Source organism: Notechis scutatus, chromosome 2 (genome assembly GCF_049901735.1).
Source record: "Notechis scutatus isolate UNSWTSFEM ecotype Mainland chromosome 2, rNotScu1.2, whole genome shotgun sequence".
Lineage (NCBI taxonomy): Eukaryota > Metazoa > Chordata > Lepidosauria > Squamata > Elapidae > Notechis > Notechis scutatus.
Window position 1 is genome coordinate 115,828,386 of NC_142010.1, and position 26,376 is coordinate 115,854,761.

At 40.6% G+C, this 26,376-nt stretch overlaps 1 protein-coding gene across 1 annotated transcript in view; it reads right to left on the minus strand.

Annotated features, from left to right (window-relative positions):
• The window catches only part of DNAH17 (dynein axonemal heavy chain 17), a 126,593-nt gene that overhangs the window by 3,664 nt on the left and 96,553 nt on the right, over window positions 1–26,376 (minus strand). Inside the window, exons 61-78 of the mRNA XM_026667294.2 lie at window positions 24,948–25,063; window positions 23,014–23,206; window positions 21,630–21,865; window positions 20,131–20,253; window positions 16,256–16,460; window positions 15,570–15,734; window positions 15,227–15,367; window positions 14,652–14,822; window positions 12,908–13,030; window positions 11,000–11,193; window positions 9,372–9,520; window positions 9,056–9,183; window positions 8,073–8,300; window positions 5,544–5,735; window positions 4,661–4,840; window positions 2,573–2,755; window positions 1,829–2,011; window positions 265–408 (exon numbers count right to left, since the gene is read on the minus strand). Of these exons, the coding sequence (XP_026523079.2) occupies window positions 265–408; window positions 1,829–2,011; window positions 2,573–2,755; window positions 4,661–4,840; window positions 5,544–5,735; window positions 8,073–8,300; window positions 9,056–9,183; window positions 9,372–9,520; window positions 11,000–11,193; window positions 12,908–13,030; window positions 14,652–14,822; window positions 15,227–15,367; window positions 15,570–15,734; window positions 16,256–16,460; window positions 20,131–20,253; window positions 21,630–21,865; window positions 23,014–23,206; window positions 24,948–25,063 (3,054 nt within the window). The remainder of the gene's footprint in view (window positions 1–264; window positions 409–1,828; window positions 2,012–2,572; window positions 2,756–4,660; window positions 4,841–5,543; window positions 5,736–8,072; window positions 8,301–9,055; window positions 9,184–9,371; window positions 9,521–10,999; window positions 11,194–12,907; window positions 13,031–14,651; window positions 14,823–15,226; window positions 15,368–15,569; window positions 15,735–16,255; window positions 16,461–20,130; window positions 20,254–21,629; window positions 21,866–23,013; window positions 23,207–24,947; window positions 25,064–26,376) is intronic.

Consider the following 26,376-nt stretch of genomic DNA (forward strand, 5'->3'; position numbering starts at 1 on the left):
GGCAAGTAGGACAGGCTGCTACTCAAAAGCTAGCAAATCCAACTCCCTTGTATCAGAGCACTGACAATATTACCTAGTATAGTAATGAAAAGCTTGCCAGAAGAAAACCAAGCTCAGCAAACAAGATCCTGATAGGAAAATAATGCTTAAGGGCAGGTTTTCAGGTTTTTTGTCAAAATCAGCTTTAAGAATTTACAGCAAATTTTACAACAAGGTACTTTTTTTTAAAAAAAAAAGTTTTAACTAAGGCTTCACAGTCCTCACCCTGATCCGGAGCAGTAGATCTGCATACCAGGCTGCTAAGCTAAGTAAAGATGGGTAAGCCCGTTTTGTCCAGGATTCGGGCACATTGTCATAAAAAAGAGCATTGGATAAGTCCTCCATGTCTGTTGTGATTGTCAACTCACCCTTTGGAAAAAATAAAAGTTGTTAATTGGTTGTTGCCATTATCAGAACGAACACATTGTCCATTTGAATAATGTTCCGTGTAACTGAGGAAATGGCACCCCACTTGGTCCTGATTATCTGGATGTTAATTAAGGTCCTCTCAGTATTGTATTATCCAATAAGCCAATTCTTTCAAATTCTTTTTAGCATTTTCCCTCAAGTTAACTATGGTACTATGTGGCAATTTAAATTTCCCAACACACTACTGAGAAAAATAAGATTATTTTCCCAGTTACTGTTCTATTTGCCAGGGCTGAAATTAGATGACGAGTGTGTTGTAATATGAATCAAAAGCATATCCACAGCATATACAAACATAATTTTCAACACTAAAAATCAATTTTTGTCTGTGAATGCTTGTGCGATAGAGTTTCAAAGGAGAAGCAATGTCCAAGTTTTTGAGCAACTTTAGCTTCTGGCTCCCAACTAAGCATTTAAAAGGAAATTGCAAAAGACTATTAGTACAATAAAGCACACCTGCTTGAAACATTAAAATGTCTATGTCCTCTGGAAAGCTCATACAGCTATTTTGAAGAGTTGCGCTGGCAATTCCTGGAAAAGTGTTGTCTGTTCCTGTACAGACTCATGCAAAGAACCAGAGACAGCTTTTAAGGCAGCCGTGTGAGCCAGTACATTAAATTATATCTCAGCCACACTTTGGATCTAGCTCCCTCAATTTTCACATAGGTAAACATACAAACTTGTGTTCTCTACATAATTACTCAAAAATATTTTTCTGAATTTAAGATTATTCACCCCCAAAGAAAGAATAGATGTAATATGTACAGATTTAATTCAGTGCAGTCTTTGTCTCGTCAACTAAAGTTGCCCACCTCAGCTAATTTCCTGGCCTCTCTATGTGTGAGTGGCAGTCTTGTTCTGTATATGAGCATGCAAACCCAAGTGCAGAACAAGGACCCCAAAAGGGAGGGAGGCATATTAATTGACTACTGGTTAAATTTGCCTAAAATAAGAGTCCCCATCTGCATAGATGTTTCCTCTCATCCGGAGAAATATTCATATACATACAATCTCCCTATGAGAAGAGCAAAAAAGAGACTGGGGCAGAGGGAAACAGGAGGCAGATGGGTTAAATGGAAGGGGAAAAGCAGAAAAAGAGCTTGGATGGGATGGGATGGGGGGGGATAAACCAATGGGTGAGGGGTCAGGGTAATTTGCTAGAGAAGAAAAGCAAAAGACCAATTTGGTGTTACAAAAAGGATTAAATTCAGCGGAAGGGCATTTTTGTTCACCAACTGAAACTTGATCTGATATATTACCACAAAACAGTTTTCCACTCATCTTTTTTCTTGATCACTACACCAGCTGATAATTGTGTTATTGAAGACAGCACCAGCAAGAACGTGTAATATGCAGTCACCTTCAGTCCCAAGTTCAGTTCTTTCAAAGAGCGTCTGATTTCACTGGTGAGGATGTTCATTCGTTCACATTCCTGGAAAGCAACTACCACATATGGTGTTTTCTCAGCTGCTTTTGCCATAATTTCCACCATGTTGAAGGGCTCTGGAAGACGATCCATGATCTCATCTAGCACTGTTTTCACCTGACACACAAAAGGCCAATTGTATATTTTATTGCTTGTAACATTTTGCTGTGAAAGCAAATTACTTGGAATGATCAGTTCATTTTATTTTATTCCTCATGGACTTGTCACAGCTAAGCCCAAAAAGATGGTATAGAATAGATATTCCTGATCCGTTGGGCTGCAGCCAGGCAGTTTTCTTGATAGCATTTTGGAGGTGGCTAGACACTACTGTCTTGAGGGATTATTGTTTTTAATTGTCTAGTCAACAGCCTTGGAAATTCCCAAGTAGTCTGTCATCCAAGTACTAGCCCCATCCAACCGTATTTAAATCTGAATGAGAGATCAACCAACTTCTACAAACCAAAACCTGACCGTGGGAGAGGCAGAGCAAATGGGGAAGTGAAAAAGATAAATAATTTAAAATAAATAAATAAAATAAAAAGAAATAGTTAAAAATTAAAAAGAAAACAAACACAAAACTCAAAAGGCAAACTTGATGGGCCACTGGGTCTTTTTCTGCCATCAATCTTTGATGTTTCTATGGTGCATCATGTCTCGGGCAATGACAGGAATCCTTACTTTTTCTTCACGGGACACACCAATTCCTCCTCCAGCATCAGTTTCTTTGGGTTGCATTTCCAGCACTGTTCGGAAAAGCTTTTCTGAGGTTACAGTGAGGAAACCAATCTCTGCATTTGGATGGAGCCCGTACAGATAAGGACTCTCAGGTGGTAGATTTTCATCAATATACTCATGATAGCCCTATGAAAATATATATTTTATAGAATATTAGTGGGTATACAATGAATGAGTTCATTTAAATAGCCGAGCTTGGGCATTCTGACCTTCACCTGATAGCTTTCAGTTTATTCTGTATCCAGGGCTGCTCTTGTGACAAATCTCTAGGCTTTGTATGGTTTATAAAACATCCAGTAAGTTGATCTCAGGTTGAGAGGCCTAAACGTTTTGTTTTCCTTAAGAGCCTGCTCCAACTAATTCCACTGATACACGAATTGTGAAAACTAGACTGCACCCTCATCATTCCACCAAGGGGTTAGCAAGTTAGATGGAAGCACTAGGTAATTTCTTAATGGTTAGCTAAACCAGGGATATTAAACAATATTTTCTTTGGCCAAAACCAGCCTCCCTAAATAGGCTGGTGCCCAATTTCTTGGATATTCTTTGAAGGAGGAGAGTCTTGGAGAAAAAGAAAATAAAGGTGGGCAAGCAGAGGTCTTTACCAACTTTCCAACAGGATGATGCCCAAATAGTAATGAACAGGTTTAGCAAGGCAACCATGTTTATTTAATTTGAATTCTCTGTGTGATTCATGTCTTCTGTTAATTTTCCTATATTCCCCTTTTCCTAAGAAATATTTTTTTCATATTTAGACATTTGGCTTTTTAGGTCGAATAGGTTTTCTCATTAAAACCTTCCTCACATACAACGCAGCTGCTGTTTCTATTTCAGGACTGATAGTTAACTAAATTCTGTATTTGAGCAGGGCGATCCAAAGCATCCCTGCTTGTTAGTTTGCCTAGGGCTGGTCTGAAGGATGAAGTTCTTGGAAGAAGGGTGAAGGTTTCCTCAGTTAATGAACTGGGGGCATCAGGAAGGCCATCCTGACCAGTGACAGCTTCCTTTTTGAGGAGTTCTTGGAAGAAGGCCAGCAAGGTTTTAAAATGTCTTGCCAATGTATCCTCTTCCATTTGATAGTTCTCTCAGGAGCATCTGCCTGACTTGCTTACAAGTAAAGTACTTTTATTTTTCATAACCATCTAAAAACTGCTTCGGCTTGCTCCAGATTAGCTTTCTGTGTTCTCTATGTCAGTGGTCACCAACCAGTGGGCACGAAAATTTTGGTGGTTCACAGAGAAATGTCACCCCCAAAGCAATTAATCAAGGAACACAAAGCTTGTGTCGCTTGCATTGCTAACAGCATGAGGTAGTGAGAGGAGGGGGGAAAGGGTGGAGTGGGGGAATTCGCTCCACGTACCTCGCCTGGACACCAGGCTGATTCTTTCCACTTCTTTCTTCTGCTTTTGGCTGCACATGAGGAAAGCAGCAAAAGTCTTTCTTTCTCTTCCCCAAACTCTGCCAGAAATGAGTCTTTGGGACCCTGCAAGGCATCCTGCTCCAAGAGACTACTGTCGATGCAACAAGTCTCACAAAGACTCATTTCTGGCAGAGTTTGGGGGAGAGAAAGAAAGACTTCTGCTGCTTCTGCTGCTTTCCTTGCATGATGCCAAAAGTTTCTCTCTCTCTCTCTCCCTGAGAACGGAGCTGGAGACGGTATCCTGCGATCCCAAATAAAGAATGATTGATTGGTAGGAAAACGGGGTAGGGAATTTTCCTGCAGACTTTTTGGGGCATTTTCCCAGGGTCTCTGGTCCTTGGGTTTTAAAATTATGAGTATGATGGTCCCTGAGGTCCAAAAGGCTGGCGACCCCTGCTCTATGTCATGATATGAAAATATCTCTTCCTTCTCTCTCTCTCTCTCCTTCCCCCTTCCTCCCCCTCCTTTTCCCTCCCTCCCTCCCTCCCTCCCCCCTCTCTCTCCCTGTTTTTTTATCATTTATGTGGCAAGTTATCTGGTGGGTGCAGTGGCCGTCTTTACTGCCCTGCTGTGCCTGATTCTCTGTACTGTTGGATCCACCCTGTTTTCACCTTGTAATCACTATTGGGTGGAATGAGGAATGCTGGAGCCAGAAACATTTCTCCTTCCAGCATTTCCATGCGGATGTATTCAGCCAGGTAAGTCCGACACAGTCTGCGGTCCCAGTCATCAGTGATATGTCCCCCATACATGATTTCACCAAAGAGATATCGTAAATCATCCCACGGCACCTAGAGAGCAGGGGACAATATTCATGACTGTGATATTACCAGATAGAACTTTATTCCTTGGTTCATCATACAAAAGGCATGCAGCTTTTGACTTGACTATAGTGCCAGTGTAGCTTCCACAACCTAGCCGGTTGGGTTGAGACAGGAACTTGCAGAATTCCTAGCATGCACAATACATTTTTTCAATTAATACTCCCTCCCCCCCCAAAAAATGAATGGTAATATAAAGACTGTTATTTCAGGATTGCAGAAATATTTATCTTGGTGACACTCATGTAGTAGGAGAAATTCTTATAGGTTCATTTCTCCCATTCTTACCTATATAATGACATAGAGAAATTGGATGGATTACAACGGGAATCAGGAAGAGTTTTTGAGGGAAGTAAAATGATTCTATTACACTGACCTTCTATATTGCAGAAACTCAAGTGTTTTGTCTTTCAGTTGCTGGAAGTCTACTTCATTTGAAGCAGTTCCATGTCAAAAAGGGGAGAAGTCCTTTTTGACAATGTCCAGAAGCCCTGACAGTCAGTCCTCCCCTCAAATAGAAAGCATGCTATCCACAAGCATGCATGCTGCCTTATTCTATATTTCTTTATTCATCACAAATCTAGTTCACTAATCAAGCCACTGGGGAAGCAGAGACTTAATTACTATTTTATAACAGCATTAGCATGCAAATGAGCAATCAAACAATATTTACCCTCACGTTGGCTTCCAGGTAATTATACAGGACATTGATGGAAATGGTGAGATCTCCATTGTTAAAGGGGTAAGATCTGTTCCAACCTTGCGCTCCAAATTTCCTCCGTTCTGCTACCACTGCGTGGAAGTAGCAGAGGGCAAAGAGAATACACTTAAACTCAATTTCCTTGGTGCACATTTCCAGGGTATCCTAAAGGGTGCGCATAGAGAGAAAAGAGGCTTTTTGCCCAAAATACAATGATATCATTGTTACAATGCTTATTGCTGTATAGATAGTCCTCAACTTACGACTACAATTGAGTCCCAAATTTCTGTTGCTTAAGGAAGACAATTGTTAAGTGACTTTTGCCCCATTTTACAACCTTTCTTGCCACAGTTGGTAAGTGAATCACTGCAGTTGTTAATTTAATAACACAATTATTAAGTGTATCTGGCGTTCTCATTGACTTTGCTTGTTGGAAAGCCACAAAAGATGTTCACGTTACTCTGGGACACTGCAACCGTCATAAATATAAGCCAGTTAACAAGTGTCTGAATTTTGATCGCGTTATCATGGGGATGCTGCAACAGTCATAAGCATGTAAAATGATCATAAAGTCACCTTTTTCATCGCAGTTGTAACTTTGGTCAATAAATAAATGGTTGTAAGTCGAGGACTACCTGTAATTCAGGAAAATTGCTCAGAAAACCCTGGCAGATGTACATTAAATTCCTTTGGTTGTAATCCATGGTGGGTCTTCAACACTAGGCAGTCCCTCACTCTTACAGGACACATACAAGATCCTGTCACTCAAGCACTCTCTTTTTTTCTCCATCAGAGTGCAAAATGCTTCCTGTTTTCAGGAGAATGGAGGAACAGCATGATCTCTTAAGGTGTATCTGCCTTTAGGGCTACACATCCATCACTTTAATAGGATTTTAGTTAGGCACTAATATATTGGGAAGAGGGTCCCATTACATCTTCTCAGGTGCTCATTATAGTTTTATGCCATACTGTGACCACAATCTTTTAAAATTGCTATTGTCATTCATGTTAAATAGTTATCTGGCCATATCCATCATTAAAGACAAGAATAGTACCCTATCTTTATATTATTATAATTTTAAATACAATATTTTCCAGTTACCAATACAAATCATGTTGCAAAAAGTGGTAATGACTTCATATAATAAGAATAATACAAAACAAACAAAAACCTGCCACAAAAACACCTTCCCCTAAAAATCTAGAAGTGTAGTATTACAGCAATCTACCAATCTTTCATTTAACTGTATAAATATACTTCACTGGCCAATTAAAATATGGACTTAAAAATGATTGGTGTCTCTCAGCAAGGTTACAGAAGCTGTAAGCTAAATTTCAAATACCCTCACTCACAGCAGCTAGGTATAAAAGGGACATTGTAGGATGGGTGTAAAACACTCCTATTGTGGAAATTCAACTGGGAACCTGCAAAAGTATCATAATCTAAACTTCACTGTCGGTCAAAGAAAATACTGCACTTGTGAAAATGCCCAGGGCATTAGAAACACCACCATTCCGATTCTTTCTAGAGAAGTCAGAGTTACTGTAGTTCTCTGACAGAGAATATGCATCGGTGGAAAATTAAATAGAAATCAGAAGCAAGGAAGAGTAGACCAAAAGGCTGCCAGGAAATCCTAGCTGTGGCTTTTAAGGCTCCAGCTGTGGTTAGGTGGTACCATTGTTTTGCCTTACCCCAATTCTTGACTGAACCTTATAGTTCTTAATTTATGTAGTATTTTAATATCTTCAGACAATCTACTACCGCTAAAGCCCTTATTTAAAAAAAAAAAAAACCATTCAAGATCTGAATTCTGTTCCCACATGTGTAGCTGCCTTTTCAGTTTCAGTATTTTGGCCAGAAGAAGTCATAGGTCTGATATACCAAATGGGAATGGTTCTCCCAGATTCTACCAGATGCAAGGAAGAGTAATGTTAGGATCAAGCTTGACTTCAGCTATGTTTCTGACATAGTGACAGTTCTTCTAAGTCCTCATCTTGTTGTGATGTTTTTTGTCACTTGGCTTTTTGTAAAGGTCTAAAAATTTACTTAGGCAAACTAGAAAAAAGATATTCTAAACTTGAAGGAAACAAGACCGATTTGCCGGCGATAAGAGACTTTTGCCCGAAACATGCCCAAGGGGGGTGCTACCCGGTATATCCACCCGGCTCGGATGCTTGTTGGCCGGCCCTGGCTCCTGATCCCGGCCGCCGCCTCATCCGCCGCTCCCGCCCGAGCCACCTCTTCTTCCCACGGCCCTGCCGCCCTCCAGCCCCGGGATGGGGCGTTCGTGGTGGGGGGTCGCCACCGTCCCATTAGCACATGTTCAGAACACAAAGGCTGTCCTAATCTCCAGAAGCAAGACGAGACTTTACTATCTGTTCTAACCAACAAAGTGCTGGCAGTCCTCCCCAAATAAAGAAAACAAATTATTCTGTTAGTATTTAAGAACTAGGACTTGAGGCAAGAAAGGCACAACAAATTGGACAGAGGAGTTTGTTTACCTGTGTAAAGAGGTCGAGGGCTTTGTGTAAGTTGGCATGCATGCCAGTTGGAGGCTCATTTGTGATTTTAATGGCATTTTCCAGCAGGCCCTGAGGAATAATGTGAGCATCTGGAGAAGGAGCAGGTTCAGCACTCATAAATACACGGTAATCACTGTGACTCCCAATGCTGTAGCGTTCAACTTTCTTATCCAGCGTGCTCAGCCACCTGGCTACCAGATGTATATTCTGCAAGATTATAAGATCAAATGACTTGGCACTGAGGAAGTTGAACTTCTCTTTTTGGTCTGGCAATGACTGGACTGCTACTTTAAACTGCCCTTGTCTCCTCTTCTAAAGCTTTGACCTCCTCTGGTGAGAAATCTTTGAGAAAATGCTCAGACTCCTGCATTAGTCTACAAAGCTGTGGTAGGGCAATTCTTTGCTGACTCTGCTATGTGTGTTTCAGGTTTCCTGCACTGGATGCATATTATCATGAGTATGTTATTTATAATTTCTTCTCTTTGTGTAACATGCTGGCCCAGAGCAGCATCTGGTATCTTTCGTACTTAAAGAGTAATACTATTACGTAACAGTGTGTGTTCTTTGGACCAGCCTTGTTACTAAAAATGCCCCTCCTTCTGACAAGAAGAGGGAAAGGGGTGCATTCACATTATGAACCTTAGATAAATTTGCTAAACTGTATCTAAAACATGGGGTGCTTCTGCCCAAAGGTTACAACAGGGTCCTTGGCATGTAACGGCGCAGTTGCTTTGTGGCAGCCTCTGCTGAAGTGCATTCTGCATTTTGGGACAAGCAAATAGTTGGAGATTTATTTATTGCAGTTTTGTTTTTGGATCAGAATGCAGCAGACAGCTTGTGCAATTTGTGTGCACTATGCATTGACTAATTGTTTAATTATGTAAGAAAGGGAATAGTGTGTGGAATCAGTGCAGCTGACAAATGTAGGAACTGTAAACAGGAAATCTATGGGTATTCAATACCTGAAGAATGACCCAATGGCCTTCTACTGCAGCCACATCCAGAGCGTTTTCGGCCACAACCTCTTGCCCTTGTCCCAGGGACACATTATGGATTTTCCCATTGTCTATGGTAAAGCCAAGCTTTTGACCTAGGAGCAATAGCACAGTTAAAAAGCTGCATGTGTTCATTGCTTGTTCTTGTTCTGATTTCCTTGTGCATTGCCCATGTCTCTTTGTAACGATCTATAAAATTAATAACTGGGTTGTCTGTGGACTGCACCAGCCAATGTCTTCTTGGCTATAAGGAATAGTCATCAGCAGTGCTATACCAACTTACCTAGGGCTTCAACATCCTTCAGGGGATCCACTCCGGGAGAAAGAATGAAAAATATTGGTGTGGATGGACTGCTTTCTTCATAGGACTTTGAGAATTCAACACTACGTCCTTCAACAAATTTACTCCCCATCTTTTCTTCCACAAAGTTTCTGAGAAAATCATATTTTTGGAAAGAGAGGGGAAGAGAGGGACAGAGAGGGAGGAATAGAAGCAGGCAGATGCATTATTAAAACAGATAGAGTCTGCAGAATTGTCAACTGACTTAGTTTCAGTCACGTGGACTTCAGGTTGTTATCCTGTCAACAACTGCTTAAGAGTAAGTTCCACTGAATTCCACCAGGCAGATTTAGACACACCTGGGCTTACACAGATAAAACAATTGAGACTGGCACTTTATCCACTACAAACTAATGGCAGAAATGTTCTACGTGTAATAGCACTGGAAATGGCAAGGTCCAATGGAATCTAGTAGTATTTATCTAATACATCATTCGTTTTCTATTTTGGACTACAGCTCTCCAGATCCCTGTCTACTGATCATGCTGCTTGAGGACTACAGGTGTAATTTAAAAAAAAAGAAATCTGATTACCTATCTCTGTTCTCAGAGAAAGACTGCTTGTTAGTACATTTTTCACTTGAGCCCCAAGCAACCAATCTTGAGTGGGATTTTGTGCTATTAATTTAAATAGCATACATGTGTTATTCAGTTCTTGCAGTGAGGTAGACTAGTCATTTACAAGCATGAAAAATGGATGTTTTTCTTTGTATTGTTAAAACCACAGAAGTAACTATAATTATGAGACCAAGCAAACAAACCCCCAAATAAAACATAGTTGACTATTTGCAATTGCTCCTATATTGCTGTGCCAGAATGGTTTTTTCTTCATCCTGATTGGTTGGGAGTCTTGGTCTGTGTTTATTGGTCTCGGAGTTTGCTGTGTTCTGCTTGATTGGTGTCTCTAATATCTTCTGTCTGTTTTTTGGCTCTTTTTGTATCTTGATTGGCTGGCAGCATTGTGTTACTTTATTGGAGGCCTTTAGTGCAGCTTGGCTTCGGGTAAATGGACGGCTATCATTAGTTAGGAAGCTGGGTTTCATCTGAAACCACTGTAAAAGTCTGACTCACAGACTGACACAATACAGAAGCCTGATGATGGCAGATGAGATTCTGCTGAAACGTTGCTACAACTTTAAAAGCACAACTATAATGACGTGGGAAAATACCCGAACAAAGCTGAAGGCCATACATGTAAGTACCCGTGAAAACTTAAGAATATATATATATATATATATATATATATATATATATATATATATATATATATATATATAATATGTGGTATGTATGTATGTATGTATGTATGTATGTCTGAACCCTAGTGCCCATGTCTGTGTGTCCCTAACTGCAAGATGGGCATGTTTGTTGTTTGCCTTTGAACCTCTGGACTATGTCCTCTTCTTGATTGTACAGCAGGAAAAAGGCCAAAGCAGACCAAAAGACTCAGGTCTTTGGAATAACATACCAAGCTATAATATGAGATGCTCCACATAAAAATATTCTCGTCTCCAAGTGAAGCACCTCAGATTTCCTATTTTCCAAGCCTATAGAAGACAACATGATACATACTTGACTGCATAAGTCATACGGTCTGGCCTCATGCATCGCATCATGCACAGCTTTTGTAGGGCTGTCTTATTCTTCCACTCCTTTGGGAAAACTTCCTTTTCAGGGGTCTCTGATTCTACAAATTTTTTCCATCGCTTAGCAGAGCCTTCAATATCGCTGTCCAGGTTTTTGAATTCATCCATTTCAGAAAGTACCTGGGGGATACAGCAACAGCAGATGCAGTGCTCTCTAATCCCTTACCCATGAGTGGCTAGTTAGATCACTTAGTTCTTATCATTCTCCATCTATGTCTTAGATGTGTTGCAAAAGAAAGAAATGAAACATCTCAAGTATTGGTAAAATATTAGAGGGGATAATGAACTGTTTTGCACATTGTAATAGCAGTAATGGCAACCTATTATACAACCACTCTTGAGGGGGGAAAAACAACTCAGCGAGGTCCTGCCAAGAATTTCCTGACATGTCTTGCTGACCTCTTTCTTCTTCGAAGTGTGGAAGAGGGTACCAAAGGACCTTGGATAACATAATTAAAGAAAGAAAGAGCAGGAATACTTGGGGGAGAGGGGGAGTGACCATATAATGTTAAAGTTTTTGATTCTAAGGGGACCTAAAGTCAAATTCAGACCATATTTTGATTCTTTAAAAAGTTATAATAAAGGACATCTTTTTCATCTCCAGAAGTACAAAGTTAGTAAGGCATATTTTCCATATGGTTTCTTTAGCTTTATACATTTTGGACATGGTCACTTTTAATAGAAAATATCCTCAAAAGATAGGCCGTTCAGATGAACAATTTGTGCCTTGTAAATGATCCCCTCCCCGGTAACCTGCACTTCCAAGACATGGAAGAGTGTTTATACTTAAAGAAACCATTTATCACAAACCTATTTTAATGCGTATGATGTAGTTATCCAAGTACAGCATTTCCCTCCCCATTGTGGTGGTCTTTAACAAGACCTCAGCCATTGCTCTGGGATTAAAAAGAGCCCTTGGCCTAAAGATGGTCTTGACAATCTAATGCATTTTCCACTATGGAAAACAGCAAGATAAAGGACTGGATATGGGCCAAGGTCAATGATACCCAACAGCAGTGATCCCCAACCTTTTTTATGCTGCGGCCCAGTACCGGCATCAGCTGGGCGACGCGGCCCGGTACTGGCATCAGCTGGGCGCCGCCATCTTTTTTTGATGAAAAAGTGCTTCTGGTGACCTCACCGGAAGCACTTTTTCATCAAAAGATGGCGGCGCAGCGCTCGGTGAGCTTTTCCGGGTAGAACTGGCTTTCTACCCGGAAAAGCTCACGAGCGCTGGCGCCGCCATCTTTTTCATCAAAAAGATGGCGGCGCCCAGCAAACCAGCGCCCCGGTAGGACTTGTTCCACGGACGGTCGGTCCGTGGACCGGTGGTTGGGGACCCCTGCCCAACAGGATAAACTGATTTTGCCAAGCTATGCCATAATACTACCACTAATCAATAATGAAGGGTCCACCTGCTTCTTGGACTTGCCTGAACAGATTTGAATAGTTTGGATTGATGCAGATTTAGTATTAGAATTTATTCAGAACTAATTCGTACCTGTCCAGCCACTACATGGGTAATAATCTGCAACTACTTTTGAAATGTACATTGTAAAATCACCCCTATACCATGTTTCCCTTTGCATATCTTACTCCAGATCTTTGCTGTCCCGCAGTTCATATCTCACCTTTAAAACTAAGTATAAAGAGAATCCTACCAAAAGTCATGCACTGTCTAGCTAGCACCTGATATTGTGACCGGAGCAAATTGTTCATGAAGAAGTTCATATCTATTGTAGACTCGACTACAGGTATGAAGCCTAGCACTTTTCCTGGCTCCCTCTTAGTTACTAAGAAGAGATTAGGCTACAAATAGCGGTTTTGAGCACACCTTAATTCCACCCCATCCTTGACCTAATAAGAATTCTACTGGAGATGTCAAACCAGCTTTAAAGGGAAAACGCAGAAGAAAGTCTAGTTCCACTGGATTCACTTCTTTTTTTACCAACAAGACCTAGGGGAGATGAGAAAATTAGGAACGTTACAAATGATATACCTTACTTCAAATAAACAAACAACTTCAATGTCAAATTCATGCACCTGCCATTTTATTGATTTGCAGAGATGGTGAGCCTACGTAAAAGGACATAATCTAAACCAGAGGAGGATAGCTTGGGAATTCTGGGAAAGGTGAGCAAATGCAGGTCTTTGTACAGAAGTTGTCTTCAGCTTAACAACCATTTCTTTAGTGACCGTTTGAAGTTGTAACGGAACTGACTTATGACTGTTTTTCACATTGACAACTGCTGCAGCATCTCCATGGTCATGGGATCAAAATTTGGATGCTTGGCAATTGGCAATTGATATTTATGATGGTTGAAGTATCCTGGAGTCATGTGATCACCTTTTGCAACCTTCTGATGAGCTGTCAATGGGGAAGCCAGATTTATAACCGTACAGTGGAGCCTCGGGTCACAACTATAATCTGTTTCTGGACTCTGGTCGTGACCTGATTTGGTCATGTCCGGAAGCACGACCGACTGCACATGCGCACAGTAAAAAAAAATGGGGAAATCGGCGCAAAAAGGGAATCTTCCCACGCTGATTTTGTTTGCAACTCGATTTCTGAATCGTGACCCAATTCAAAAATTGGGTGGATCTTTTGTTCACCACCTGATTTGGTCGCAAACAGGAGTGTTCGCGACCCGAGGTTCCACTGTATTACTATAACTGCAGTTATTCGGCTAATAACTGTGGCAAGAAAGGTCATAAAATGGGGAAAGATTCACTTAACAACTATCTTGCTTAGCGACATAAATTTTGGGCTCAATTGTGGTCATAAGTCGAAGGCTACCTGTAGTGCGATTCCCTAGAATTGAACGCAATTTGGACTACTGAAGATAATTTATAGCACAAATATCTGCTTGGGCTTTCAGTCAAAAAGGGGGCTACATTGATGCTAGTAGCCATGCCAATGTTGACCTTACTTCCCTAGAGTACAATACTTAATGAGCTTTTCTTAATTGCAACACTAAAAATCTATAGCCAAAATGATCCATAGGGTAATTGGCTGGGAATTAATAGAAGTTGTCAAATCTAGAGGACACCTGGCTGGATAAGTACTCTTTATTGTTTAAGAGTTATTTCCACTCTGCCTTCTCCTTTAATCTTTTCCTGGCTAACCGCCTTCCAATTCCAGTTGCTTCGTTTATGAGCATTTTTCCCCTACATGAATTTTCTTGAGAAATTGGCTTCCCAACTTATAACACTGTTCTGCTTCTGCATTCTCTATTTACAGGGTGATCTTTACCCTCTTGGGCACCTTTATTCTCATTTGCAAAATATTCTGTGGTTTGGTTCATACATCACATCTTCCCACCATCATGTGGCTTGACTGAGGTTAACGGGCAGGGTAAATCCAGCCATTGTGGTTGATGGCTTAGCATGCTGTGTGAACACATTTCACTGAACAAGCCATGGCTATTAAATCATGTGTCAACTTAGTTTGTAATACTATACGGAGCCAATAATCAGTGATGTTTACAATACAGTAACAACTTTTCTACACTCTTATATCATTTTTATCAAGCAGAAGAAAAATACTTTTTGTCATAATTATTCTCTAGTCATTTTACCTGGAAGGCAACCTGGGCTAGAAAAATAAGTTTGTCTCTCTCAAAAAGTCCCCGAGCCGTGTACATGAAAACCGAATAGGTGATCTCATCCGTAAGGTTGACCACCCTGTTTTTCACATCTTCTGCAGGAGCTGTACGCTGAATAGCTTTCTCAAACACCACGTTGAAAGCCTGAACAGAAAAGAAGAGAAAGAAAAAGACGCCAAAGTGCCAAACCGTGTAGGTTTTCAGGCAGATGTCTTGCTTTGTATTCTGGAACAGAAAGACACAAGCAAGGTGCCATCCTCAAGAACGTTGAAGGGGTTACACAGTTGAGCATTAGCAAAACAGAAGGTCCAAGGTTTGATTCTCTGGAAGATGTTTTTTTCCATTGCATCTGAGGAGTTTTCTTTCTGCTCGGCTCTCAGTCATTCTTCCGTATCATGGACAAAAAGTCCCAATGGGCAGCTGTAAGGTTCCTGCAAAAAACCTGAGAGTATCTTGGACTCCAGAAGGACAGAAGAAGCCAGTATTTTTTTTTTTCTACAAAAATAGAACCAATCACTAACCAAACAGCATATTCTACTATTAGTTACCTTCAGGGAGAACTGATAGATGGGGTTGATTTTGTTCAGGTCATTTAATATAAAATACAACAGGGATGCCCTTTCTGCTGCTGGCCTGTAGTTCTCTCTGGCTTCATTAATTTGTATTTCAGTAATTTTACCCTCTTTCACCTAAAAAATATATAAAAAAAACAATTTTTAAAGATTTTTTTAAAAAAAGACTACGGTGTGTGATATCTATCTATCGTGCTTTAGAGAATTGCAATGTTTTCTATATTACTTTGCTCTTTCAATGCTGGGCTGTAAATCACATATACATCTCTCAGGGCTGTTGCTGAGGCCAGGACAGCATAGTGAAGTTGAATCAGCTTACTTTTTGTTCTATTTCATTAGCTGTGCGCTTTGTGGTCTCAAGGTTTTCTACCAAGGCTGTATCTCCTAAGAAGTTTCCTGATGCAGCAGAGAGTCTAGCTAGTAAGGAGTCCTCTAGTTCCTTCAGGATGATCTTGAATTCATTCTGTTGTTTTGTGAGAGTAGCCTGCGCCAGAAGCAGAGTGGAAGGGAAAAGAGCTTTTGTTATTTTTCAACAAATCTTCTTTTTTCTTCCTACACAGAAGCCAGACCATTTGCAACATGGAGTTGCAGGTTCCTATCTTAGATGAGGCTACTGTGTAAAAATGGGATATGGATTCTTGGGTTTTTCCATTAACACTTCGTACATTTTAAACACACGTTTATCTATTGTATCAGATGTAAAGGCTACATATCAGTGCTATTCCCCTTTATAAAACAATTGGGTTGTTGCAGTCCTGGGACATAATAAATAAACATATTAAGGAAGAAGACAATCTTGAACACTTGTTTTAGATTCTCTGCTTTTTTCAACTTGGTGCTTCCCAAATATGCTGGGTTTCAGCTTCCATAATCTATATCAATGCTGGCTGAGGAATACTATAATTTTGGGAAGGCTGACTTAGACAACTTAGTTTCCTTTGGAATTCCTAATATGACCACTGCATAGTCCATCACTCAGAAGTTCACAACTAGTAAGGATAATACCTTCAGTTCCTCCAAGTCAGGTCTTTCCTTAGCAACCACAGCAGCTAAAAGCTGGTCTTCCAAGCCATCCCTGGTAACCAAGAAGTTGATCAATGTGCACTGAGCCTGCATCTCTGGCTTATAGTGGGGATTGAAGTACTTGGTGTGTAGAATCAGGCGAAAGTTGGGGTGGTACTCTACTTCCTTGTCTCCTATTTTAATGTATCTGGGAAAAAGAGTTTTGAGATATGTGAAAATACTGCATAAACTAATGTAAGTTACTTTTGCTTATATTCACTATTGATGGACAGAGTTACTATCTCTGTCCCACCAACGTGGGTTTCTTTTCTTTCTCATTTTAGCTTAGACTCGGTGATAGAAAATCAATCCTTTTTGTCTAGAACAGCTGGTTCAATATACAGGGAACTACTTATCAGGTCAGATCATCAATTCATTTAGTTTAAGATTGTCTCTATGTAGACTGGGAGCCATTGCCAAATGCTGAGCTAGGGCTATTGACCCAAACTTCAGTTGGCAGAAAACCATACAGTTTTCTACAGTTGCTGTCTTTCTACGCTGTCAATCTTTATCCTGCACCAATCGCTTGTCTGTGGCGTGTTGCCAAATGGTGGTATCCTGATTCCAGTTGCTCAGTACAAAGCTATTGGTAAAGCTCTCTGGCTTTACTGTACCGTCCTCCTTTTTGGATATCACCAGCCACCAGGCAATCATATGCCAGTCGGGGCAGAATTGCAGTGATGGGGCTTTGGGCGATGGCAAATATTGACTGGTGGCTGACTTGATGATAAGCAGCTCTCCCTGCTTATCATTACTCCAAGACACCTGTCAGAGCCAGGGAAGTGGCATGGTAAAGCAGAACAGGCATTTGCAAAACCCAACGGCAGCAACCCAGATTGCTGAACTGCTGATCAGCGGGGTGGATAAACTGTGTGGTAAAGCAAGAAGTTGGTCAGTTTTGAAACCGCCACCCTTTTCTTCTTTGTAGTGCAGCTCCCCTTGATCCACAGTCAGTTTTTCTATGGCTTCTAAGGAACTGATGATAGCTGCTGCAGCCAGTTCTTTCTATCTGAAGAGAAAAAAGAGGCCAGCACAAGACAGTGCCTGGAACCCAAAGGGAAGGGCTGCACCTTGTCAAATGGCCAGTAGATGCTGGCTGTTTGCTAATTGCACTTCCAGCAGAACAGTTAGTGGAGTGTATTAGATTAAAGTGAAAACACTATTAAAATTGGCACAGCTTAGGATCACCTAAGGTTACCTTATGATCTAAGAATGAGCTGAAAGCAATTATCATGAGGCCATGGCAAAAGAATTTATTATGGTTAGATGCAAATAAAGGCATTAAGACTGGCTGCCCTGGTTTCACAAATGAATCTTTCTGCATCCTATTCTGGAGATGCTGCAGGTGAAATGAGGTACTTTCAGCATGCAAAGCAGATTCACTGGACTAAAATGTAATAGAGCATTAACCCTCCATATCCACTCATGTTATGCAACACATCTTGGAAAAAAAGAGATTAATTCGATAAGGTCAATGTTAATGAGGGATATTGTGATGTTGGAGATTGGTCACTGAAATGAAAACTAGTACATAAAAATAGTTTAAAGCAAAGTTAGATTTATGGTGTCAACCCACACAATATCCTTTTGGATAAATTCAGGGACATGAGCACAAACAGAACAATTTAAGAATATTTGCTGTCATTTTTCTCTCTCTTTGATTTTTATCATAATAGCTTGTATTATAGACATTCTGGAGCATTTATGATTCAAAATGTGTAATTTGAAACAAGTATGAAGTGGAAGTAATTCTGTTCTTCTATCCTTAAATAGCACTCCTGGATTCCATACGAATCTCCTGTGCTGGGAAGAGATTTAGTGAATTGCAGTTAAAATGCTTTGGGTGAAGATAGACCTAAAGTGCCCTTAAAATTGCTTTGCAGCTTGTTGCTTTGTGATGGCTGGCAGGACAATAATTTCTCCTCTTGTGACACCACTGAATGGTGTGAGACTAGTCCCAAGGTAATTCAGTCTTGGATACAGCAGAGATAAACTTTATGCCTACAAATGTAGATAGATGATAGATGATAGATAGATAGATAGATAGATAGATAGATAGACAGACAGACAGACAGACAGACAGACAGACAGACAGACAGATAGATAGATAGATAGATAGATAGATAGATAGATAGATAGATGATAGAATTCTTTATTGGCCAAGTGTGATTGGACACACAAGGAATTTGTCTTGGTGCAAATGCTCTCAGTGTACATAAAAGAAAAGATGTAGATGTGGACAAAAGCCAGAAAAGGATATGCAGGCCCAGTCTTCCAATTCTAGGCCAGTTTAAAGGAAAAGGGCATGAGTCTGCCATTTCTGAAATTTTTACTTCTGTCCTAAATCCACTGATGGATAACCAGCTTAGCTGCTTCAGGGAAAGGTATGGTGCTCCTTCCTGATCCTAAAAAGGGGCAGAAGCTAGTTCAAACGGCAGTGACATCAGACATCTGGATAAGCAATGGCATACCATCATCCACCAGACTTGAAAACAATGAGATAATTTGGGAAATAATTTGGACAGATTGTGCAGTTTACACATTTTTGTGATGTGAAGAATAAATAAATTAAAATGGCAGAGATGTTAAATAGCTATAGCTCTCTGTTGATGTTAGAGCTTTTTACTCTTAACTCAGAAGGCTTCCAGATAAATATCTCTTAGACCTTAGAATGCATGAGAGAGAGAGAGAGAGAGAGAGAGAAAGAGAGGGGGGGAGGGAGGGAGGGAGACAGAGACAAAGACAGAGATTGGTCACAAAATCACTGTTGGAGGCAGTCAGTAAATGAGGGCTTTCTGTCATATTTCATCATTCATTATTCTAAAGGTTTGGTGAGGTGGCCTCTTTGGCCACTAGCCAGTCACTCACAGCTGTTTCATTCTCAGAGTTTATTTTGTGTGTTAGCATTTGTTTCCTGAGTTCCTTTCTCACCTATCTCTTCACTTCTGAACCCAGCTATTTTTAGGCTTCCAAAAAGGTAGAGAACAGCTTCCTCACTTTATTTGGGGAAGACAAGCAAGTGCCTACATGCAGTTCTTTATAAACATTTTTTTTTCATTTTAGAATACTGTTGATGAAAAAATGAAAAAAAAAAAGTGTCTGTTCTTCTTCCCTCAATAAAGTAACAGAGGTCTGCTCTCCTCTTGTTTACCAAATGGTTGGAGATAAGAATGCAATGGCTCTGACTCTTCAGCACCTCACAATCTAACAGAGTTGTATAAGTGTGAATATAAAGTTAAGGATTTACATTGTGTCCCTTTTTTCTTGATTATCTTTGTTTTAAGAGATTGCTAATCATCTGCTTCTGCCTTTCTTCCAAAAGTGCACATGCCCAGAACAGATACTCTTTGACTCTCTTCCTAGTAGGACGCCGTTATCTATGTATTGGCTTTACCGGATTGGTGTAATGATTAAGGCACTATGCTAGAAACTGAGACATCATAATTTCTAGATTCGCCTTAGGGACAAAGACAACTGAATGGCTCTGTGGAAGGTCATCACTTTCATAGCCTCAGGAAAGAGAAAATGGCAAACCACTTCTGAAAAATCTTGCCAAGAAAATTGGAGGGAATTGTCCAGGCAGTCTCTGAGAATCAGCACAATTGAATAGAAGGGCGGGGGGAGTATTTACTGTAAATAAATCTTCAGTTGCTGTAACCATAAAATATGGTTCGCTAATCTTTGCTTGAATCAGATTCCCGCTCTCGGGACAACTAAGGCATACACACCAAATGCATCAACTTCCAGTACAAACCGGGTTGCAAAGGTCAGACTAAAAAGATAGAACCAAGGGCTGTTGTGGCTGTAAATGCACTTACTTTCCTTTCTTGATAGTGTTTCGACCTAGCAGAGGGTCCAGCACAGGTTCTATTGTCTCTCCAATGTTTTCAATAAGCAGCGTATCTCCGTCAGAAACTGCTTTTTCAATGATATCTAGGTAGCTGTGCAATTGATAACAAATCTTTAGTGTCTCACATGGGCTCTTGAGAACACAGAAACCCTTCCTATGCTCTAATGAAAAAGAAGTTAAAGGTTTTTTCCCATAACCATTTGCAATGGAGAGGCATGCTGAGAGAGGGAGCTCTATCAAGGCCACTGAAGTAGATGCCAGAGGACGTAGGACATGAGAGGACTGAGTGGGGATTCAAGTGAATAGACAGTGACAGACAGGCACAGCGAGATGGAAAAGCAGCATTGGATTCCTGACACTAATTAACTACACGCTAATTCAATACAATTAGTACTTAATTATTTAATTTTAATACAACTCTATTGAACTGTAGACTGGCACTTTCTTGTGCTTTTCTTTTTGATTATGCATTTTAATTATTTTATTTGTATGAATTTGTCATTGTTTTTAATGTGAGTCACCCAGAGTCAGATGGGCATTAGATGGGTGATTATATAAATTTAAATAAATAAATCAATAAATAAATAAGCTCAGACTCCTATCAAATCTGGAATGACCCAGACAGGAATTTGGGCAGAAGAATTTTAAAATTTATGAAATCCACCTGAATTCATTGGACTGGTACGTAGGTTATGGCCTGAGAAAAACGTCAAATAAGGCAAGAAGGCAAGCACAGCAACAAAGCCAGCCATCTGAGGAGCGTGTCCTTGGATGTGCAAAGACCTGTGAGTGATATAGTCTGAAACTAGACCAACCAGAAACTGGATACCATGTGGGAGTTTACACATTATAAGGTAAAAGCTATCTAGCTCAGCATAGTGAGTGACTGTGACCACAATTGCTATAAGAAGGAGCATTGGACAGAGGACATGTAGATGCAACCATCTGGATCGCATCCATCTTCTCTCCTGTTTCTTGATAAGTTGTTCTGATGAAATTGAGGAAGCAGGGGTGGAGCAAAAGGTCTTTGCTTTAAATAATAAAGCTAGGAGATTAATGAAGAATTATTTGTGGATAAAGTGTCATTGGGTGTGAATTACTTGCCTGCCCCAGATCCCAGAACTTTTGCTATGTCACGGAAGGATGTGTGTGTGTGTGTGTGTGTGTGAGTTCCCCATCTAAAATCCTGGCTACTGATCTCCAGTCATCTCAAGAAGCCTATTCCCAGCCATTCCCTAGATGTAAAGCATTGCAAGTGAGGAAAGCTGATAGGGTGGGCTTTGATGGGTGGTGCAAGGAAGATTGACTGAATGCAAAGAACGTAAAGGGGCTAATTATAATACTCCCAGAATAGATGCAAGCAAAATGAAGGTCTGTCTCAGATAACCTGAGAACAGAGCAATTCTTGTTTTTCAGCCTGTAGGCCACTCTTTTACGCCCAAACCAAACCAAATAACTCTCGTTCACCTTTTCTGTCCAAGCCGGATGGCCTTCAGATCATGTCCATGTTTGTTCTTGATCCATTTGATCCCTTGAAGCTGGGCATCTACAATGAGTGGCCAGCGTTCTGTGTTGCACAGAATTGTTGCATTTTCTGTTGACATACGGTCACTGGGGAGCCCCTGGTTGTTCCAGGTTGCTATATCTGCATCATCTGTTAACAGGGATAAAGGATCCAGGCCAGAAGTAATAGGGATTGGTATCTGTTATAATGTTAAGATAAAAATGGACGGTCAGGATAGAAAAGGCACAGCCTGTATTCAGCAGTGAATTTCTTAGATTTTGACACTCATCTCTGAACACACAAAACAGAACTTCACTACCTCTTCATTTATCTGATGCTATCTCACTTGTGACTGGAAAATCAAGTTTAGGTTCAAGGCAGCGCTAAAAAAGGAGCAGATGAGCAGAGAGAAAGGGGTATGAAGGGAGCTTCAGGACTCAGATGAGAAAGCCCTGTAGATTGGATAAGGAGATGCACTAATTTAGACAAATTTAGACAAATGACACAACGGTTAGAAAGAAATATATAATACATACATACATACATACATACATTAGCAGGAATAGCTTGCAGGAATAACATCTTGTACTCAAGATCTATAATCTCTTGGATCTGCTGCACCCTTCCTTGCCAAACTATTACTTTGACACAATGCACACATATCATGGCAAACACAGGTGGTATTCAGCAGGTTCTGACCAGTTCTGGAGAACGGGTAGTGGAAATTTTGAGTAGTTCGGAGAACCAATGGTAACCTTCCCCCAGGAGTGGGGAGGGAATGGAGATGTTACAGTATCCTTCTCCTGCCACGCCCACCAAGCCACACCCACAGAACCGGTAGTAAAAAAAAATGGAATCCCACCACTGATGGCAAAACACTTGGCGGGATATGATGGTTCAGTATTTTTCACCCTTCAAATCTATCACCTGAAATGCCTTCCAGCAGGGGCATCTTGCATGCGACTCTCTTGAGGAAGGTTTGGCTGCTACTGATATTAATGTTCCTATTTTTTTTAAAGCATGAAGCAAATATCCCTTCCTTCCCCACGGCTCTTCATCACTTCTGTGCTATTACTTCTGCAAAGATCACTTTGAGGCTCCGCCTTTCTGTGATCAATTGTTTTAATGGGTTGTTACAAAGTGCCCCGAAGAATACAAGTAAAGGATGGTGTTTTCTTCCTTGGCCAACAAGCCAAGAGTTGGTCAGAGAGTTAGAGGTTTATAGTGTGAAGTTGGGCTATAACCTGAGGAACCTCCACTTGTAACCTAAAGCCACTAGGATTAGAAGCCAGACAGATCCAGTGAAACAACATTCATCTCCTGGAACAGGCATTCACACAGACTTACCTTCAGCTGCTTTAAGTAAGGAGTCCAGAACTTGTCCAGTAACTCAGTCCTATACTTTTTGGTAAAATACCCAACATAGGAAACAAATGCAGTAATCAGTAGCACATCCCCGCACAGAGTCTTTCCCTGTTCACTGAAATTTTCCACCGATTCAGCCCAACGCACGTTTTCAGATGCTAATCCACCAACAAGCCTTAGGAAACATTCCAAAAGGAGAGAAGGATCTGATTAGGATATGTGAGGATCTAACCCAACCTGGCTTGAATAGTCCAATAGAAGAAAATATATGTAGCTCAGGGCTGAACTGCAGGGTCCTTGCTGCTCTCTGAGATTTGCCGTTTTACTTGCAGAAGTTTCATTACCTGAGAAGGTAACATCATCAGTGCTGGGGAATGTGGGGTTTGTCATCAACCACATTTATTCTGTATATTATTCAAAAGAGACGATAAAAAGGCTGAGGAGGAATCCAAAAGATCAGAACATATCCTTTCTATCAGCCTACACCCAGATAACCAGGGATTAACACCAGGCAAACCATCAAGCAGAAAACAATGATCGCATCAAGGAACTACCAAGGAGAAAACCACCACCAACCATATCCTATCATAAGGCACTTGGGAAAATGACCAAGTATTTTTTCTTCATTATGGGGGCTGCCCTCAGTTGCTGTACTCTTTGGGAAAGAACAATCTGGCAATCAGAGCGTTTCCCTATCCCCTTTCAGCTACTTTGAAATATGATGTATAAAACCATAAATATTTTCATTTAAAGCAAGCACTTCTTGGTAAGTTCTGAAAGCTTCTCATCATTAAGAGAAATCAGGGAGCATATAACAGTAGGATAGATCTGAGGGCCGCAACAGCTTTCAGCAATATTTAAGTCACGACTTTTGTGAGAGATGCGTAACTCTTTTCCTTGATATACTTTGTGGCTTCTGGCAAGGGGCAGAGTGATGAGAATCAGTTAAGACTATCATCTCCAGAGGACCCATATAAACAGAGAACATTGCTCTCTTATGAACCAACAGCCTTTTCCCAATGCTAACTATAGTTTCTCTAAACAAACCGCTCATCTTTGATTCATGCTTTCTCTCTTATGCAGTATTTCATTTTCAGGAAATGGTTCATAGCTTGCTGAGAAGCTGAACAATTTTCTCCTTGCCAGCTGGGATTTCCAGCCAGTTTGGGAGAATCAAGCTTCCTAGTGACGTCTCACACATTCTGATTTACAAGAATAAAAAAAAACAACAATTTGATATGAATATACAAGATGTTTGAAGCTTTCGCAATTGCTGTCTGGTTTATGGTATTTAAGATTCATCTTATGCTTTTCTTTCTGATTTTCTTGAAATGTGGCTTAGATACTTAGGATTTAGATAAGAAATGTCATGTATCCCCTTAGCCATGATTGTGCTACAAACAGTATTACAGTTTGGTGTAGCAGAATGAAGAGCATCTTCTTCTGAGGGTTTATAAGAGTGAATATATTGGATTCTGTCTCTTAGAAATTTCGGAAGACATACAAATGAAAAGTATTGTCCCTTGGGGTTAAATCATATAGGAAAACACTAACAAATCTCCTATACCGGCATGCCTTTTGACATAATGGAACAAATACTTTTGGAAATCATATTTAAACTCAGACGTATCCCCAAGAAAATTAAGATGGCGCATATGTTCATAATACCCATTTACAAAAGTCAATCTGAATAGAAAAATGGGTTGGGGTTCAAATAGTGAAACTCTCTTCCTATAACTGCTGCTTCAGAGACGCTGGCAGCCCCCTACCCACCCTACTTCTGGGTTTCAGTTTTTTAAAAGAGGAAGATCAGTCAGGGACCTCATGTGGTCAGGCTCATGCTGACACAAGCCAAACTGCAGAAATTAACCAGCATCAACAAAGACCACCCTAGGAAGTATTTAGTGATGGTGTACCTGTTAGCCAATGAAATTACTCTGTTCGTTGCATCAGCCTCTTGCTGGCACTTGATTTTCGCAGCTGTGGCCTTTTCAAATTCAGCAGTCAGATTAGCTAAATTGGCATTTAGATCCTTTCAGACAAAAAGTTTGAAAAGTTATGTGTATGGAGATGATGAATTAAACCGACGTAATTTCTTCCCCTATTAATGAGGCAATAGTTTAACTAAAAGAAATTGGTATAAATTTGAACATTTACATGTACAAGCTGGTTTCGAAGGATGAGTAAATGCTGCACCATGTGACCAGATCGGATAGGGGAGTAACATTGATTCATCACAGAAAAGCAGACAACTACTCATATTGTATGATTAAAAATTTTTTTTAAGGCGCCCCCAATTGTTGTTGGAAATGCTTATAAATACGCAATAATTTTGGAGGTGTTGCAGGATCTAACATGTTTATTGAAATGACGAAAACGGTGTTCCTTTTGTACGTGTGTGCAACATCACAATGTGCCCAGGAAAGGGGGCAGAGGCTGTGCTGTGTGTCAATCTGCTTTCATAATAACACCAACAACAACAACCCTCCCTTGTGCATGGCCCTGAATAGCCTTCTGACCAGGGGTGGGATTCAAAATTTTTAACAACCGGTTCTCTGGGCGTGGCTTAGTTGGTGGGCATGGCTTGGTGGTCATGTTATTGGCTGGGCATGGCCAACTCAATATCACTCACATCGAGGCACGCCTGGCCTCTCATGACTGGGGATGCTGCAACAGTCGTAAGTGTGAAAAATGGTCATAAGTCACTTTTTTCAGTGCCATTGTAACTTTGAATGGTCACTCCACATAAGCAAAGTACCAGCAAAGGACGGGAAAAAAACTCCAGAGAAGTTCCTGAGACAGGAAGTCTAGTCCTGCCAAGAATGTAATAAGGGTTAACGGAGAGGCAGTTTCTGTAAGCAACACCAGAATGTTTCCTTCCTGCCTTCCTTACAGGATGAGGCCAGTAATTTCTTCTAACAACCGGTTCTCCAAACTGCTTAGAATATTAACAACCGGTTCTAGCGAATAGGTGCGAACTGGTAGAATCCCACCCCTGCTTCTGACAGCAAATCATAATGAAACATGATTTATCAGTAATCATTGCAATAATTTTGTCAAGTAAAATTGTCTAAAACTGTGAGGAAGAAAAGGCTGCAGTAATGGTGGTGATAGATTAGGGGAAAAGGCAAGAATGTGAATTGAAGCCCCACGCTGCCACATAGCCTGAGAAAGTGGGAGGGGGTAATTTCAATTAAATAGCTCTAAGTAGACAAAATAAAATTCTTTCATTAGTTCAAGTCATTTAGTATGGTGCAGGATGAAATAAGGATCTTACTTTTGGACAGATCATGATTGGGCAATGTGATGTGATGACGACCAAGGGGAGATGGATTTTCAGTTTGG